Below are 16,280 nucleotides of genomic sequence, written 5' to 3' on the forward strand. Positions count from 1 at the left end.
TTTAATGGAGTATTAATTAAAGTTTGATTGCTGCTCAGGAAAAAAGTTAACCCTACTTAATTAAGTTGATTTTTGGTATTGGGAATGCATTAAGAAGCCTGGTTGTTACTACTTCACAGGCTTTTTTGACACTTTGCGGGAACAAATGCGAATCATTGTGGTGACTATCAGAGAAAAACATGAAAGGATAATGTTTTCTAAACTGAGATTCCCCAGGCAGATGAAGGGCTGGCGAGCTCCCTGAAGCTGGCTCGGCTTCCTCTCCGTGGAACCTACAGCCCCTCTATGATGAGTGCCTGTAAAGCAGGGGATTATCTTTAATCCAGGGCTTCCTGCCTGGTTGTCTGCTTGCTCATGGTTCACTTGATTCTTAATGATGGTCTCAGAAACCAAAGGCTTGTGGATCCTCCTTTAATTACAAGCCAGGGATGAGGGAATGCAGCATGAATGAACAGGAGTCATGCTCCTCGTGGGGGTATGGGTGCAGCTCCATGGGGAAGTGGTGGACAAGATCTGTGTTTGTGGAAATACCACTCCCAAATGGTGACCCTAGCTTCCAGGATCCCCATATACCTGCATTACCCACCTTCCATACATGGAACTGGAAAGCTGAGATTCTAGTCCATATACAGCTGCCAAAAAACCATGTAAGCTTGTGCAAGTCATTTTGACCCTGGCCCTGGGTTCCATTTATAAAATGATACAGTCAGACTTGGTGCCCTAAGGACCTTTACAGTTCTAATACATCCAAGATTCCTTTCTTTTACCTCTTCTTTTTTATTTGATATTGATAATTAATAATAAAGCCCAAAGTAGTATAGATGATTTACATAGCTTAAGATTTGACTAAATACTCAACATGTATTAGATGACATTTCTTTATTAATTAATTACTCACTACTTGTCAGACATGTATGTCATCTCAGGTGATCTTATGATAATTTTATGATATAGATTTAATTAAAGATATTTTCAAATGAGGAATTTTCAGAAAATAACTTGTCTGAGGTCACAGAGTTTCTCAGTAGTGGAATTGAGATTTTTACTTGGCTTCTTAAATATGGGGTTTGGATTTTTGGAGCATTTTGGATTTCAGGATTTGGGATTAGAGATACTCAGCTTGCACACACCTGTACCCCTAAGTGCTGCCCATGCGTGCTCTTGTCCTTTTTTGTCCTTGTCTCCTCTCCTCTGCTCTTGCTTCTTCTTACTCTTCTTTTCCCTTGACTTGATAGGGTGGTAGATCTTGGCTAGGAAACATAAAATGTTGCCAGGGTCCCTTGACAATGGGAAGCTAAGAGTCTTTCCTAAGAAAAAGAGTAGGAGGGGGGAGAAGAGTGAGGAAGCCTCCATTCTACTACATCTTTCATCCACTCCACTGCTTTGTCCTCAACTCAGAGGAGGATGAAAACAAATGAGATGGGGTAGGGAGTCTGATCACCAGCAGAAGCCTTCCCTGGGACCTGCACAGCAGGCAGAAGTGGATTATTAGTGGGCAGAAGTGGCCTCCTTCAGTGCTTTAATGAAAGAACTCCTGTGGTTTGATTTTCCATATTCTGTTTAATGCTGTTCAAGAATCACTACCTCTCAAACCTCGCTAAGCATGGGTCTTCTTTGATGCTGAGACCTTTAACTATGGACTCCTTCCCCTTGGCTCTATACAAACCTCTGGCTTTTCATTTAAGACAGGATTAGCAGTCAAGTAGACTAGTCTATAAATCTGTCAGGGAATTCTGAGTTGCTGCAGTTGTTTTCCCCTTTTCCAGTGAATAGAGCAAGAGGAGGAATCTCTGCTCAGCTTTGATAAGGTGTCATTGAATACTGCTGATAAACATTGTTATAGATCCTGCCTGCTTAGGTATGAATGGCCCCTTCCTTCTTTATTTCCTTCCCTTTTTCCTTCCTTCCTACATGATTTACTGGGTTTCTGCCTTAATGCCAATGTGTAACAGAAAGTCATCATAGGATATAATTTTCTTGGACTGAAAGCCCCCTTTACAGGAGATTTCTGTGTGAGACCCAAACACTCATCTTCATAATGGCTTAACCTAGACTTCCTATGATTCCCCTGGCTGAAGTTCAAAATTTTTTCCCACTTCCCACATCAAAAGGTTGACTCTGATTAGAATCAGAGAGGAAACAGAAGGTGGATATGAAAAAGATAACCTTCAGTCTCATTTCATCTGCACATTAAAGAGTCTGCTTTATCCTGTTGAATTTACTTTGTGAATTCTTTGTGACCTTAGGTGTATGGAGGATTAAACCCATTGAAACATTTCAGCACAGTGCTATTGATAATCTTGAGTGACTAGAGATCATCTAAATGTTCCTCATTGGATAGAACATATAGATGCAAATCCTAGTGCATCTGTGTAGTGAGATATTACACAGTGTAATATAAACCACATAATCAGAGTTATTAATGACACAAGGGCTGTGGCATACAGTACATAAACCATATATCTAGCATGATGGCAATTCTGATCACACACAGAGGAAAAGATTTGAAGCAAATAACCAAGAAGAAAGTTATAGGTGAGTTTTTTAAAGTATTTTCTGTTTAAGAAGTTTTCTTCAATGATATTTTCAACTTATAATCAGGAAAAACCTAATAAATGTTATTTTCCAAAAACATTTTTTTTCTTTGCAGCGATGGGGATCCAACCCAAGCCTCACGCATGGTAGGCAAGTGCTCTACTGTTGAGCTATACCCCCCTAGCCCCTCCCAAACAAAACTTTATATCCCTCATTAAGAGAGAAGAACTACCTGATGAAGACAGGAGAAAACGTGCTTGGGATTTTCTTATGCATCCAGAGCCTCAGCTATCAGCACAAATTGTGCTAAACTTTAATATATATGTGTATATGTATTTGTGTAAATGTGTGTGTGTATGCGTGCGTGTGTGTGTGTGTGTGTGGGTGGGTGGGTGTATGTTTAACCTGGGACCAAGAGAGCAGCTGGCTTTTGCTGGTCTGGGGATCTAGGGAAGGTGTAGGGAGAAGAATTGACCTCAGTCCTCATTCTCTTTGTCCAGGGACAAGGCATTTGTAGCATGTGTCATCTGTTCTGCAGAGATTGTCCAAACAGAATTCTCTTTCTTGGCTGTCTTTCCATGGAAATGCTGCAGTCCCTGGGCTTTCAAAATATCAATTTTAGATATTTTCGTAGTAAGAAGGTGAGAGTCAAAGGAAGGAATGTAGCCAAAGTAACCAACATCAGTTCTTAATTATACAGCTTTATTAAATGCCCACTTGCATTTGTATCTCACCTTGTGGAGTCATTCTGCCACACCATGACCTGCTCACAAGCACATACATACACACGTATATACACACAGGCATGCACACATCCCATAAACACCAGAAGCACTCCATATACATATGTTCCTTCACCCACCCACCCCAGAATCAAAACTAAATTAGTCTTCAAAAATGATGATGGCCTCAAGAACAAAATAGCTTCATTCTCTCTTTCAGTTGCCAAACTGTTGTGGTATTTATTTCAGAAAGAAAAACTGGTGGTCAATGCCAAAGAAAAATGATCTCTTCAAAATGAGGATGGGAGAAGTTCCCCCTGTGGGAATGGCACTGCTTCCTGTACTCCTAAGGGCCAGTCAGCAGTACCAGCTCAGTGGCTGCCAGAGTGTGCAAATGCAACAGCCAATCAGCAGGAGAAGTGGAGAAGTAAATGACTTCTTCCCTCAACCACTCACTATTTCTACAGAACTCCTAGTATCTCCCTTGCTTATCTATTTCCTTTCCTCCTACTTTTTTTGTCTCCCTTTTCTTTGGTTGTTTGGCTACACAGGATAGGATAGGGGCTATGGGCTGGCCCTTTGGGACCTTGCCGGTTTCACCATTAGGCCTAACCTAAAAGAGATCACTGAAGACTACCTTAACTCCACCCCTGCCAAGGTTTTAGATACTCTCAAATTATGCCCATTCTTTTACATGTAGTTACTTTGGGCCACAACTACTTGTGTTCTGAGAGAAATAATGCACAAAGCATGAACCACATAGTCATTACCAAGTAGGGAGAAGGACCCTGAAAAAAATGGGTCATAGTACAGGTCCATTTTGATCAAGAAAGAGGCTCTGGAAATGACAGGACCGTGGAGTTCTTTCTGGGGAGAGGCAGGTGAATGGAGAAAGTACAGTGCTAACATGTTATACCCTAGATAAATGGAGGATAAAGAAGGGTTCCTCAAAAGGAGAAAAACCAAAATGGAGGACAGAAAGGAAAAAAAACGTAAGGTCACTACTGGCAATCATTGGCTTGTGAAAGCTTGATGTGAAAGCTTTTTTTGTTAGATCTCATTGGTTGCCTGATAATAAGTAAGTGAGTAATGATATTTTCTCTGTTATCTGGACTCTTTCAGAAAAGCAATCTAGGCATGCTCATCGGGGCTAAAATCAGAAAGACACATGTAGAGGAGGCCTATAGACATTCAGATAGTAGGAAAATTACAGCTTAAGGAATGAAATATTATCCCTTACTCATGGTTTAGCAATACCAGTGTTTATTTCTGACTATGTTATGGTGTTGTACTAAGCCTCAGAGGTGCTTATTCAAAATTATGAGCTTGTAATTTAAGTTTGCTCCCAGCAGGCAGACTGTGTACACATGGTCTCATGGGATTTCAAGTGGCTCTCTGTTGAATCTCTCCAAGTTTTAAGTAGTTCCTTAACTTGATATCACAATTGTCCACAAACTGGTGCTAAACTCTTTGAACTTTGGATATCTTGGTGTCAAAGCCATACCTGCCATTTTTCACACCTTCTGACTTTCTACCAATTTTTTATCTACTGGCTTTTATTGTGGAAGAGCCCTGAGTTTATCTTTTTGAAAGCCAGGTAAAGACTCATGGTTTCAAAGTAGATACCATACTCATCTTTTCCTCCCTTGTGTGTGGAAGTATTCAGTATAATAGTTAAAAGTGGATCCCTGTTGAAAGCCATTGGAGACCTATTTTCAGTATGTGGAAGAGCTATCAATAAATGAGTTTTAAGTAAGTCACCTCAACCCCTCATCACTTCTAGTGCTCATTCTGTTCAAAACACTAGACTGAACTCTTTTAAAACCTTTTGATCAGTACTATTATCCTGGTTGCATTTCATCTTCTTGAATATCATGTGAAAGTATCTTATACTTTTATTAAAATTAAGATAAGCTATCTCTATGGCATTCAACTTTCTAAACAACCATAGAAATCTCGAAAAGAACACAGTAGTTCAGTATAGCACAGACTATGTTGTATTAATCTTGATTTGATTCTTATTGAGCACCACCTTTTTTTTTTTTGCATGATAAATTTCTAGGGATCAATGTCTACCTGCATGGAGAAGTATTCAGAACCCTTGCTTTTCTCCTTTCTGAAAGATAACATAATATTTGTCCATTTCATTCTCCTGTTTTTCTGGGTCTCTAAAAGGTAAGGGATCTTGTTGCTCTGAGAGAAACTTGCAGGTTTCCATGAACCTCAGGGCAATTCCTTTCCTTAAGGAATGCCAACACCAATGGAGTAAACTTGGCAAAGATGGGTAATGAACAGAAGTATGGAAACATAAACCAATCCATAGTGTACACAGCACCCATAGGTGTGCTGATGAGGACAGTCTGACTTTGCACCCACTAGCTGAGGGTAGAAGGGGTGACTCTAGACCTGATTACTTGTCCTTGTTTGGACCTGACCTCTCCCATCTGTCCTGAGTGGAGTCTCTGCTGTCTCTCCCACAGTTGTGGACATGGATGGAAGACCTGCAAAAGGAGATGCTGGAAGATGTCTGTGCAGACTCTGTGGATGCGGTCCAGGAACTGATCAAGCAGTTCCAGCAGCAGCAGACCGCCACCCTGGATGCCACTCTAAATGTCATCAAGGAAGGCGAAGACCTTATCCAGCAGCTCAGGTCAGCGCCTCCCTCCCTGGGGGAGCCCAGCGAGGCCAGGTCAGCATGGGCAGTGCTTTCCAGTGGGAAATGCCTCGGGCTAGACACGAGATAAGTCATGTCCCAGTCTTGACTCAACTACAGTCCACTTTGTGGTCTTGTGTGAGTTTCAGTTTCTTCATGTGTAAGATATAAAAATGCCTGCACCACACCCAACTCGAGTTCTTACTGAAACGGTAAATGGGAAAGCTCTGATGTTTCAAAGTGTTGCTGATCACTCAAGATGGTATTTGCCAATTGATAAGGATCATAAGTACAAAAAAAAAAAAAAAAAACAAAATTCAACAAAAATTAATGTCTTCATTAAGAATTCTGATGTATTTGGCCATGTGGAGAAATGCACATATAGAATACAGTGTTATTTGGCATATGATCTTGGGCTGAATTCTGAACTCCGGGACCTACTGGTCACATTTGGTGACACCTGGCTTTGGCCCCCTGAGGATGTGGCGAATGTGTGATGATAACCTACTTAGTTTTTTGTTATCCACTTGTGACCCTTCCACCATCCCCTGCTACCTAGAAAATAAAACTCCTTCTTAATCAACCTAAACACACACAACCAAGCAGGGAAATTCTGTCAAAAGTCTTACATTTGTTTAGAATTGCCCACACTGTCACCTCTTTTCTATTGGCATCATTATCTAGTTCTGCCCCTGTCAAGGGCATTGGCTCCTCAGATAAAGTGTCCCAAGGCCTTGGGCAAGCCCTCAGCAACCAGCCCCATGCCCAGGTGCTGTGTAAATAGGATTTGATGGTGCTAATGATGCCTGCCCTCAGGGACTTGTTCCTATCCCAAAATCACTGAGTTCTGGGACCTCTGCCAGATATAGACAGAAATAATCTCATCAACAAGTCCCAGACCAGCCTCAGTGCCTGAGGGAATTACTTCAGTTGGAGAGAGCTTTTTCCCCATACCAGTTGTCCAATTAAATAAACAATGAGAAATTACCTTTAGAAGGCCCTGGCATGTTTTTCTGTTGAAAATTAATAATTTCTATTCTAAACATGCACATGAGATGTTCTGAATCCTCCTATTGCATACTAACAAGACAGCCTCTTGCCTTTCTTCCCCCACCTCATCTTCATGAATATATAATGCATGACAGTTTTGTCTGCCTACCCAGGAAACTCCACTGTCATTTGCTTTTAATGAAAATTCCAAATAGTAGGCAGTCACTTAACCTCTCTGGGCCTCAGCTGCTTCGTCTGTGTAATTAAGGGGTTCACTCTAGGAGCTCTGTCAGCTCTAAAATTTCATGATGGCTTTGTGTTCTCTCTTCGCCTACTTCCCACAAGCTTGGCTGGCTTCATTCTCTGTGGGCATGGGCTTGAGAAGCACCACATGCTCTCCACAACTGCCAACCTTGCACAGTGCCTAAGGGCCGAGGCTGTCGGTGATGGTGAAGGCAGCAATGTGAGTGATGCCTGTTCTGCAAGTTGAAGTTCCATGGAGTTTAGAACACCATAGGCATGTGGCCAAAGGCACCAGTGACATTTACCCCACCACTGGCCTGACTCTAGCCTGGGCTCCCATCCCAACCTCAAAACCAGTCAAAGAAGATGTAAATGAGGCTTGGTGGACATTGGTGGGATGCCTTGCACGTACCAGAAACAGGTCTTCTCTAGGTCTCCACTGTCTTTCTGATGCCTTTCACTGAGTGCCTAAGGTGATTTCACATCATAACCATGATTCCTAGTAAGTATGACACTGACATAGGTGCTGTAAAAATTGTAGACATCATTCTCTTCTTCTGGAAGCTGAGTGATGGAGAAAGACTGAGAGGAACAGTCAGAGAGAACAGTTGGATCATCCCAGCAGCAAAGCCCTCAACAAGTATATAATGAATAGTATTACACATCTCTCATGTTCTTCTTATGGTTGGGGGTATCCATACAACAGTGGGGTAGAAACTGTGCTGTTTCATGCCCAAATAGGTCAGGGTAAGGAAGTATGAATTGGAAACCCTCTGAATGATGGAGGGAAAGGTGCTTCACAAATTCTGTCTTCAGGAACAGATAGATACCACTGCTTCTCAGATGAGTGTAGACTAAAAGAACTTAGCTTTCAGAAAACCTGCTAATGAGAGCATTCAAAGCTAAAGACTTTCCCCTTGCCCTCTGACTTCTTCAGTTGTTTAAAAAACCAACACATCACAAGATAATGAATGTAACAGTCTATTTCAAGTTTTAGGACCCTAGCTAACTCACAACCTGTAGGATCTAAGCTTCTTAAACTCTGTAGTTGTTCTATGATGATTAACTCTTGAGAGGGCTCACCACCACCTCATTCCTGGGAGGGAGTCATTCTCTGTATCTCTTGGCTCCCTGACCATTTCTGTACAGACTGCTAAGAGAGAACACCCCTCCCACACACCTGTTGACATCTACTCCTTACCCTAAATCAAAACCATCCTCCCTGAGACCTTTGTTGGTTGTCCCAGTCCCTGTGACCTATCCTTGACATTTCACTCTGTCCTTTCAGGATTAATAATCTTTCATACAGCTTATTCCTGGTCACAGTCTCATGCAGTGTCTCATTTAGCAGCAAACTGTGAAGTGAGAAAGGCAAGGCTTATTAAGTCCACTTTATATGTAAGTCAGCAGCAGTTTAAGGAGGTGATTTCCTAGGGCCACTAGCCCATATATGTCAGAGTAGGAGCCTAATCCAGGTTTGAAGATGCCAGATCCCATGTTTTCTTAACTACAGCTTAAAGCCTGTTTAAGAACACCAGCCCACAACTTCAGCATAACATTGTAAAGTGGGTGAATAATTTTGGCATCCATGATGTCATCTTATTTTAACAACCCTGTGAGGTAAAATTAGGAAGGTTTTTGTTTTTGTTTTTCATATGCCTTTGTCTACTCTTATGTAATATATGTATGCACATGTGTGTGTTAAAGCTATATATCATAGACTACACATATATATGGAACCATTCCATTTCTCTAACATTGTATGCTCTGTAGTGCCCTTTCCCATAGCTTATTTCATTTGCTACCTTTCACAATTCCAAGAGCTAGTCTTGGAAATAGAGTTGTGAACCCAAATGATGATGCATGTATCTTTGGTTCACCTCCTAAGCAGATAGTGTCAGGCTCACAATAGGAATTTGATAAATATCTGTTGCTTGAATGACTCACCAGATTCATATCTACCTTGCTCAGAGGAGGAAAGCCCTCCTCCTCCTCTATCACTTTTAACATGCAAGGCCTCTCTCTCCATTCTTCCCCCACCCTGCCACAGGGACTCAGCTGTGTCCAACAATAAGACGCCCCACAGTAGCTCCATCAGCCACATTGAGTCTGTCCTGCAGCAACTGGATGATGCCCAGGTACAGATGGAGGAGCTATTCCATGAGCGGAAAATCAAACTGGACATCTTCCTGCAGCTGCGCATTTTTGAACAGTACACCATTGAGGTAGGTGGAGGGGGAGGATAAAGAGGGGGTGTCAAGGAGAGTGTTTCCTGGCCAAGGGCACTGCCACATCCACAGGGTGGTAACCTAGGGAATTAGAGGGAAATAGGTATTGAGATGAAGTCAAGAAATTCATGTTCCATTGTGATATATTCCTTCCCATCCTTCTCACCCCACTGCTGAGCAGAGTCTCTCTGTTTTATTTTTTGTCTATGAATTACATTACTTCATTAGGAAGTTTTTGTTGCTGATCATTGGACTCTTATTCGGTATTTTGCTTCCTGAAAGACCATGGAGTTAACTTTGGGTCCCTGAAGTAGTCATTGAATTCCATGGCTTCCAGAGTGGGTAGGTGTTAAAGTTAGGCAGCCTCTTCAGCTGATGAGCATACACCAGGCATTAGATGAAGTCACACTACAGCCAAGAAGTCAGGAGCAGCAGGAAGGAAGACCTCGAGCTTCATGATCTCTGTGTATTGAGAAAGTAAGTCTGTGTTAAAGCAATTTATTAGTTCCTCTCATAGATTCCTCAGTTCACTTTTGGAAGGTTGCAATAATATGTTGGTATATGGATGTCACATTTTTGGTGCCAGTTAATGGTCTACCTAATATAGCATCCACTTTTTATTATTTCCTACTTTGAAGCAGTAACTAAAGGTAGACCAGTAGAGTTCTGGGGTATGAGGAATATCATGTGTGTGTGTGTATGTATTTTCTTCTTTTCAAGACTGTCTAAGGATTAAATTAAATGTATTTCCTTATCTTTCCTCCTGACTGGTATGGTAGGAAAGAAAGCTAATTCTCCACATAGCATTTCTTTTTAACTTTTTTTTTTTTTTTTTTTTTATTCTTAACATCTCTCTGTAGTTGGGGCTTTGGGTTTATGGGAAACCATTTTCCCAACTTTGTGGCAACATCCATGAACTGGTTGGGAAGGAAAAATGGTTGATTTTTTAAATGTCAAAAACTTCAGTATCCCAATCCTAATCCCACTTAGGACCAGAGGACTGTCTTGGCAACAGCTGCCCTTTTCTTCAACCTGGACCAAAAATGTTTCTGCTGAGAATCTAAAATGTAAACGAAAAGCAGTGTTAAAGGTATCCATCTTCCTATCCATCACTTTCTTATGAGTTCTTTTTTACGAGCACGTCTCTGCACCCACCTCCCTGGGAACTCTTATAAACTTTACATAAAGATTTCATGATCTCAGAGGTGCTTTGTAGACAGTTTTTGAAACAAAAAAAAAATGATAAATCGTAAATCTAGATTTTAATTATTCTCCCAACTGATTCTTTAACTCAGGCAAATTTATTTATACTTTTTGTTTATTTTGAATCTTTACTCAAAAGGTTTTTGGGTAGCAAGTGGTATTAAAACATATTGAAAGAACAACCAAAATGACAGTGAAAAAATAAAGATATTGGTATACAGTCAGCGGTGTATATAAACTTCATAAAGATTAATAAAGAAAGGAAAGAGCAAGGATATGAGTCATTATTCCTTAGTAATTGGCAGTGAGACTCACAAAAATTAGGAGCAGTTCCATTGAATTAACGCGGTGTGGCCCCAGGCACACCCACAATCTGTGCTCAACCCTTATCTTGCCCACTAGGAGTAAATATATTCTTAGAGGGTGTCAATGAATGATTATGTTAGCAGCTGCTCTGATTTTTTTTGTTGATTTTTTATTTACTCTCCTGTCATTGCAGGTCCATATCAAAAAACAGTTAAGGGGAAGGAAACAATATAAGGGTCAGATGTTTACATTTTATTTCATTAGATGATAGTAATTTGGAGGTCAAGGTTGCTGGTTTTAGTTTCAGAATGGATCATTTAGCTTCACTTCAACGTGGACTACACCCTTGACATAAACTAAGGACAAAATTGGGTATATTTGTCTGCAGTAATTCTAGTCACATCCATTTTCCCTCCTGAAAGATAATCCAAAGCATATGCAGAAAATATTCGTTAAAAATATAAGTGTAAATCAAATACTTAAAATTAGATCTTAGTTGAATGTTGCTAGCAAAGAGCTTGGTATTTAAATTGTAGGATTTGCATTCCTCAACCTTTCTGTGTATAAAAATTCTCCTTCTCACCCCAAGTACTGGACAGCAACTTGAACAACTTAGTATGCAGTGGAACAAATCTTGGGAAGTAATGTAAGTGCCTGATACAATGAGGGAAATAAACAGTGATTAGATTGTACATCTTCTGGTTCTTCTGGTGTAGGCTATGACACCCAGGTTTTGAAGGGGTCTTGTTCCCCATTTGGGAGAAGGCCCAAAGCTGGGGGTAAATGTTGCATCAAAGCTTGGATAGAAATGGAAATCCTGCCAGACCTATGGGAAAACTCTTCTTCCACTCAGATTGTCAGAAGTTATTTTTGAGAGTGATGAGATTATTTCAAATACCAGCTATGCTTCACTGTAGGGATGAAGAGCAAACTCCTAGAGAAGCTTCAGAGTGTGAAACCGAGGGTGGTTTCTGTAATAAGAGCCACGTCAGTGCTGACATAAGCCAGGACAGCATCCGTGTTTGAAAGACCTACAGTTATGGTTCCGTTTCTAAAGGAAGGCATTTGATGAGCATACTCCAAATTCCTAGGGATTACTGAAAACCAGAGCACTCCTGATACCCTGACATCTGAGGACTCCAAGAGTGATACTCAATCAATCATATCACTGGTGGCTGAGATGAATGAGCCAGTTAATTTAAAAATTAGGATAGCACATGAGCAGCTGCACCAACCTCCTTTCACTCAATAACAGTATATATGACTTCCACATTATAACCTGGGATGAGATCACAGGCACCCCCACAAAAAGAAAAACTTGTCCCAAATTTGTTAGGCAGATGTTCAAAACCAGGAGTAGTAGGTCTGCATTTCTGACATACCTTCTGGAACTTCCTGGATACCAGAAAGAGTGACCCAGAGTAGAAAATGATATCCCATAAAGATTTTTTCTATAGGTTTAGTCTCCCTCAATGAAAGATGTTTTATATGAACTAGTCATGAGAGAAGAGATAATTCACCAAATGCTAATATTGTTTATTTTCTGGTGGTAAGAATATCAGTGATTTTTTTCTTAGCTTTGATGCTGTCTTGCATTTCCAGATTGTCTACAATTAGAATGATGAGAAATAAAATAAAAAGTGTTTTAGAAGCAAGAATAACTAGTGGTCTCCAAACCTGTTTTTGATTATGTACCCCATAGCAAAATATTTTTGAATTTACAACCCCCTATCTATGTATATTTATTAGCTTATAAATTATATAAATGTTCTAGCACTGGCTAATAATCTCAAAATTCTTTGCTCTTTGGGTGAAGTTTAGTTTTTTCATTAGGAGTTGTGATTGTAGATTTCAAATAGTCTTCTGATAATTTCCAAATATTTCTTTACCTGGCTTTTGTGACAGAGCTAATTAGATTGTCATTATTTCCTTACTCCATAATATGACTGACAGAGAGTTCCAAGTTCTCTTCTGCTTTCATGATTAGTATTATCTTCAAGCTGCACTTTCTTTGTAGGAAACTTGTTAAGCCATGTGTCTTTTTGTAAATGTTAGTTTAGTTTAAACTGGATAATAAATAAATCCATTTAATGGGGAATATGAAAAGAGCAGTAATTTGAAATATGCTGACAGCAGTGAGCAGATGAACCACAGTTAGCTCCTCTGGATCAAGGCCTCTTCCCTCCCTATGGAGCCCTTTCCTGCCATGCACAGCACAAGACCATCTGCCCTGTGGCACCAATCTACTAATGAAAGTCTAGGGAGACTTCATATATTTTTCATTGGTCTGATAAAACATGTATGTAAATAGTATATATGCACAGAAATAGATGTATATATGTATACTAGATACTAGAAAGAGTGACCCAGAGTAGAAAATGATATCCCATAAATATTTTTTCTATAGGTTTAGTCTCCCTCAATGAAAGATGTTTTATATGAACTAGTCACAATAGAAGAGACAGTTCACCAAATCCTAATATATATATATTAATTCTTCTCCCTGTTATCCATGGATAATCTTGTACCCCTGAGAGGGACAAACCCATGTTGAAAAGTCCTCAAAATGACACCAAGAAAGATACTCTAAATAAGGGACTTTATGAAAACATGGGCCATGTATATAGTCTTTTAAAAAAATTTCTCACTCTATAATTACACTTTGCTCAGTTCACCTAAAAGTTTATCTGTGTAATTAACCTGAGTAAGGAATGGAACAGTCAACTCTAAATTATGGGGTTCACATTAGGATGAGTTGGGGCCAGGCAGAGCCTGGGAAGAAATGGCACTCAAGGAGGAGACTACTGCTTAAAGAAGGGAAATTTGATGGTAACCGGTGGTATCTGCTCTTAAGTTGATTGTGTGCAGGGGCCCTTAGCACTTTATACAAGAATGGACTCATTCAGTCAGTCTTTCACCTGTATAGGAATTCAACTCACTGCCAGGCATGGTGGTGTATGCCTGTAATCCAGGGGCTTGGTGGAGCTGAGACAGGAGGATCACAAGTTCAAAGCCAGCCTTAGCAAAAGCAAGGTGCTAAGCAACTCAGTGAGACCCTGTCTGTAAATAAAATACAAAATAGGACTGGGGATGTGACTCAGTGGCCAAGTGCCCCTGAGTTCAATCCTGGTTCCTCTCTCCCTTTCAAAAAGGGAGAATCTTTTTGAGATTTTTACCAGTGCTTCTTAGTGATCGCTGTAGCATTTTCTAAATATACCTCAGATACTTTGGAAAGGAGAAGCAGCCTAAATATAATGAGGTAAACCACAACCCTCATGAAATATTTATTTAATAGTTCCTTCTAAATATTTTGTGAAATTAATTTCAGAATCATTTGGAGGTTTTCTTCACCCTCTTCCTTTTTAAAAAATACTCAAGATTATTCGCACAACCTGAGTATTCTGACATTATCTATTTTTAGTAAATTATCAGAGATCCCTGATGGTGACATTTGGGTCTCTTTATAATGAGCAGTGTCTGGAACTGTGGATCTTAAGTAACATAAAGGCCCATTGAGATATGCTTTTCCTTTCTGGGAAGGATGCAGTGGAAGTGAGCAGATGTAAGCTACAGCTTAGAGGAGAGAAGAATGTTCTGTCATTCAAGTAAGGTAAGGTACTACAATGAGTGATCAATATGTGTTGGAGGAACTCTGACAAAGAGGAGATCTTTTGAAAGCAGAATAGAGTTCCAGAAGTCTCAAATTGATAAAAGACAAAGATATAAATAAAATTCCTTCTCAGGATCCCCTCCAGCCCATATATATATATAGATATATATAAAAAATAAACCTTATTTTTTACTTATTATTTGTTTTATGTGGTGCTGAGCATTGAACCCATGTCTCACACATGCTAGGCAAGTGCTTTACTACTGAGCTCCAACCCCAGGCCCCCTCTAACCCTTCTAATCAACAAAGTCATGACTCTTTCAAAGACCTCAGTTTCAATTTAATGGTGAGGGAGAAAAGAACATGCAAGTGGCCATTAAAATTGTCCAGTTTTCCAAGTGATCCAATTGCTACAGGAACATTGGAACCCATCAATTATAACATTTTGTAATGTGTCCTTACGTTGTTTTGCCAAGATGGAATGGATTTCTTTTCTGCCAAGTCCCTTTTCTTTTCCAGAAAATTCTTGCAATATCTCCAAAGGTGTTAAGCTATTTAAATAAAACTTTTACTCTTCAGACAGATTACATATATTTCTGGAACAGAGGGAAATGCTTATGATACCTTTAAAAATAATCTGTTTTTAAAACTACTACCTCATCATTTGATAAATGGCTTAACACAAAAGGATCTAACATTATACTGGACATGTAGAGTAAATGACTGTGGCAGTTCAGTTTATTTCAGTTTCACACTGGTGATTTGTATCAACACAGAGACCCATTATGGGCAAAGAAGCTCTTTCCATTCAGTGAGACAGTCTCTTCATCTGCAATACATCTTGCCCTATCAGTCAGAACTTGTAGGCCAGTGGAGAATATTTAGCTTTTACTTTCCACATCTTAATGAAAATAATGGCATAAAACAGAAAAATAATCATTTTGTAATCATCAACCCAGGCTTTTCAGTAGCATCCCCTTACAATCAAATGCCACAGATCTTTCTTCCTCATTGTAATTTGAAATGGAATTGGACCTTAATATATGCAACATATGAAATGTTGCTCTCGAAACTGTTTCACTAACTTTACTCATTTATAACCATAGGCAAGCTACTTAAACTCTTGAAGTCTCAGTTTCCTTGTCTGAAAAATTAGGATGGCAATAATATCTTCTAGTCCATAGGTTTGTTGTAATTAATTATTAATGAATTAACATATTTAATGTTTCTGGCAAAGCTCCTAGCGTTTAATCAGTACTTAGTACATTGCAATCAGTGTTGTTACTATTATTATTCACAATACATTTTCATTTCATATACATATGCATACACATGAGTTTGATAATTGCAAATATACATTATATATAAACAAATATATGTGTGTGTATTTATGCATGTGTGAGTGTACCTGCTTCTAGATTTTAAGCAGCTAAACATACCATCTTATGCATCCCATTGTTCATCTCCTAATTCATTGTTGAGTCATATCAAGAGAGTCCTGGGTATTCATATAGAGCATGTGGTTTCTCTTGCCATGCAGAGAATCTGCTCATGCAGGGAGCAGTACACCCTTCTCTGCTTCAGCTTCAGTCCCTCTGTTCACACCCCAATTTCAATAGCAGATGTGTATCCCATTCATGACAAAGGCTTCTGGGGAACCGGAATTTGAGATAGGACCTAAGATTGCTTACCTTATACTAAGCAGTCTGGTAGAATTGATTTAAAAATTTACCAGACTCTTAAACAAAAATACCCCATTGGTGGAAGACAGTGTGTTTTCTTGCAAGGAT

The 16,280-nt window shown here is 39.7% G+C and overlaps 1 protein-coding gene across 22 annotated transcripts in view; it reads left to right on the plus strand.

The window, feature by feature from the left end:
* The window catches only part of KALRN (kalirin RhoGEF kinase), a 647,130-nt gene that overhangs the window by 344,126 nt on the left and 286,724 nt on the right, over window positions 1-16,280 (plus strand). For 18 of the 22 annotated variants that reach the window (XM_079156104.1, XM_079156093.1, XM_079156099.1 and 15 more), the window contains exons 12-13: window positions 5,738-5,946; window positions 9,194-9,368. In XM_079156104.1, the coding sequence (XP_079012230.1) occupies window positions 5,738-5,946; window positions 9,194-9,368 (384 nt within the window). The remainder of the gene's footprint in view (window positions 1-5,737; window positions 5,947-9,193; window positions 9,369-16,280) is intronic. The other 4 variants (XM_079156106.1, XM_079156107.1, XM_079156090.1 and 1 more) reach the window with 1 other exon arrangement.

Source organism: Sciurus vulgaris (genome assembly GCF_902686455.1).
Source record: "Sciurus vulgaris genome assembly, chromosome: 10".
NCBI lineage: Eukaryota > Metazoa > Chordata > Mammalia > Rodentia > Sciuridae > Sciurus > Sciurus vulgaris.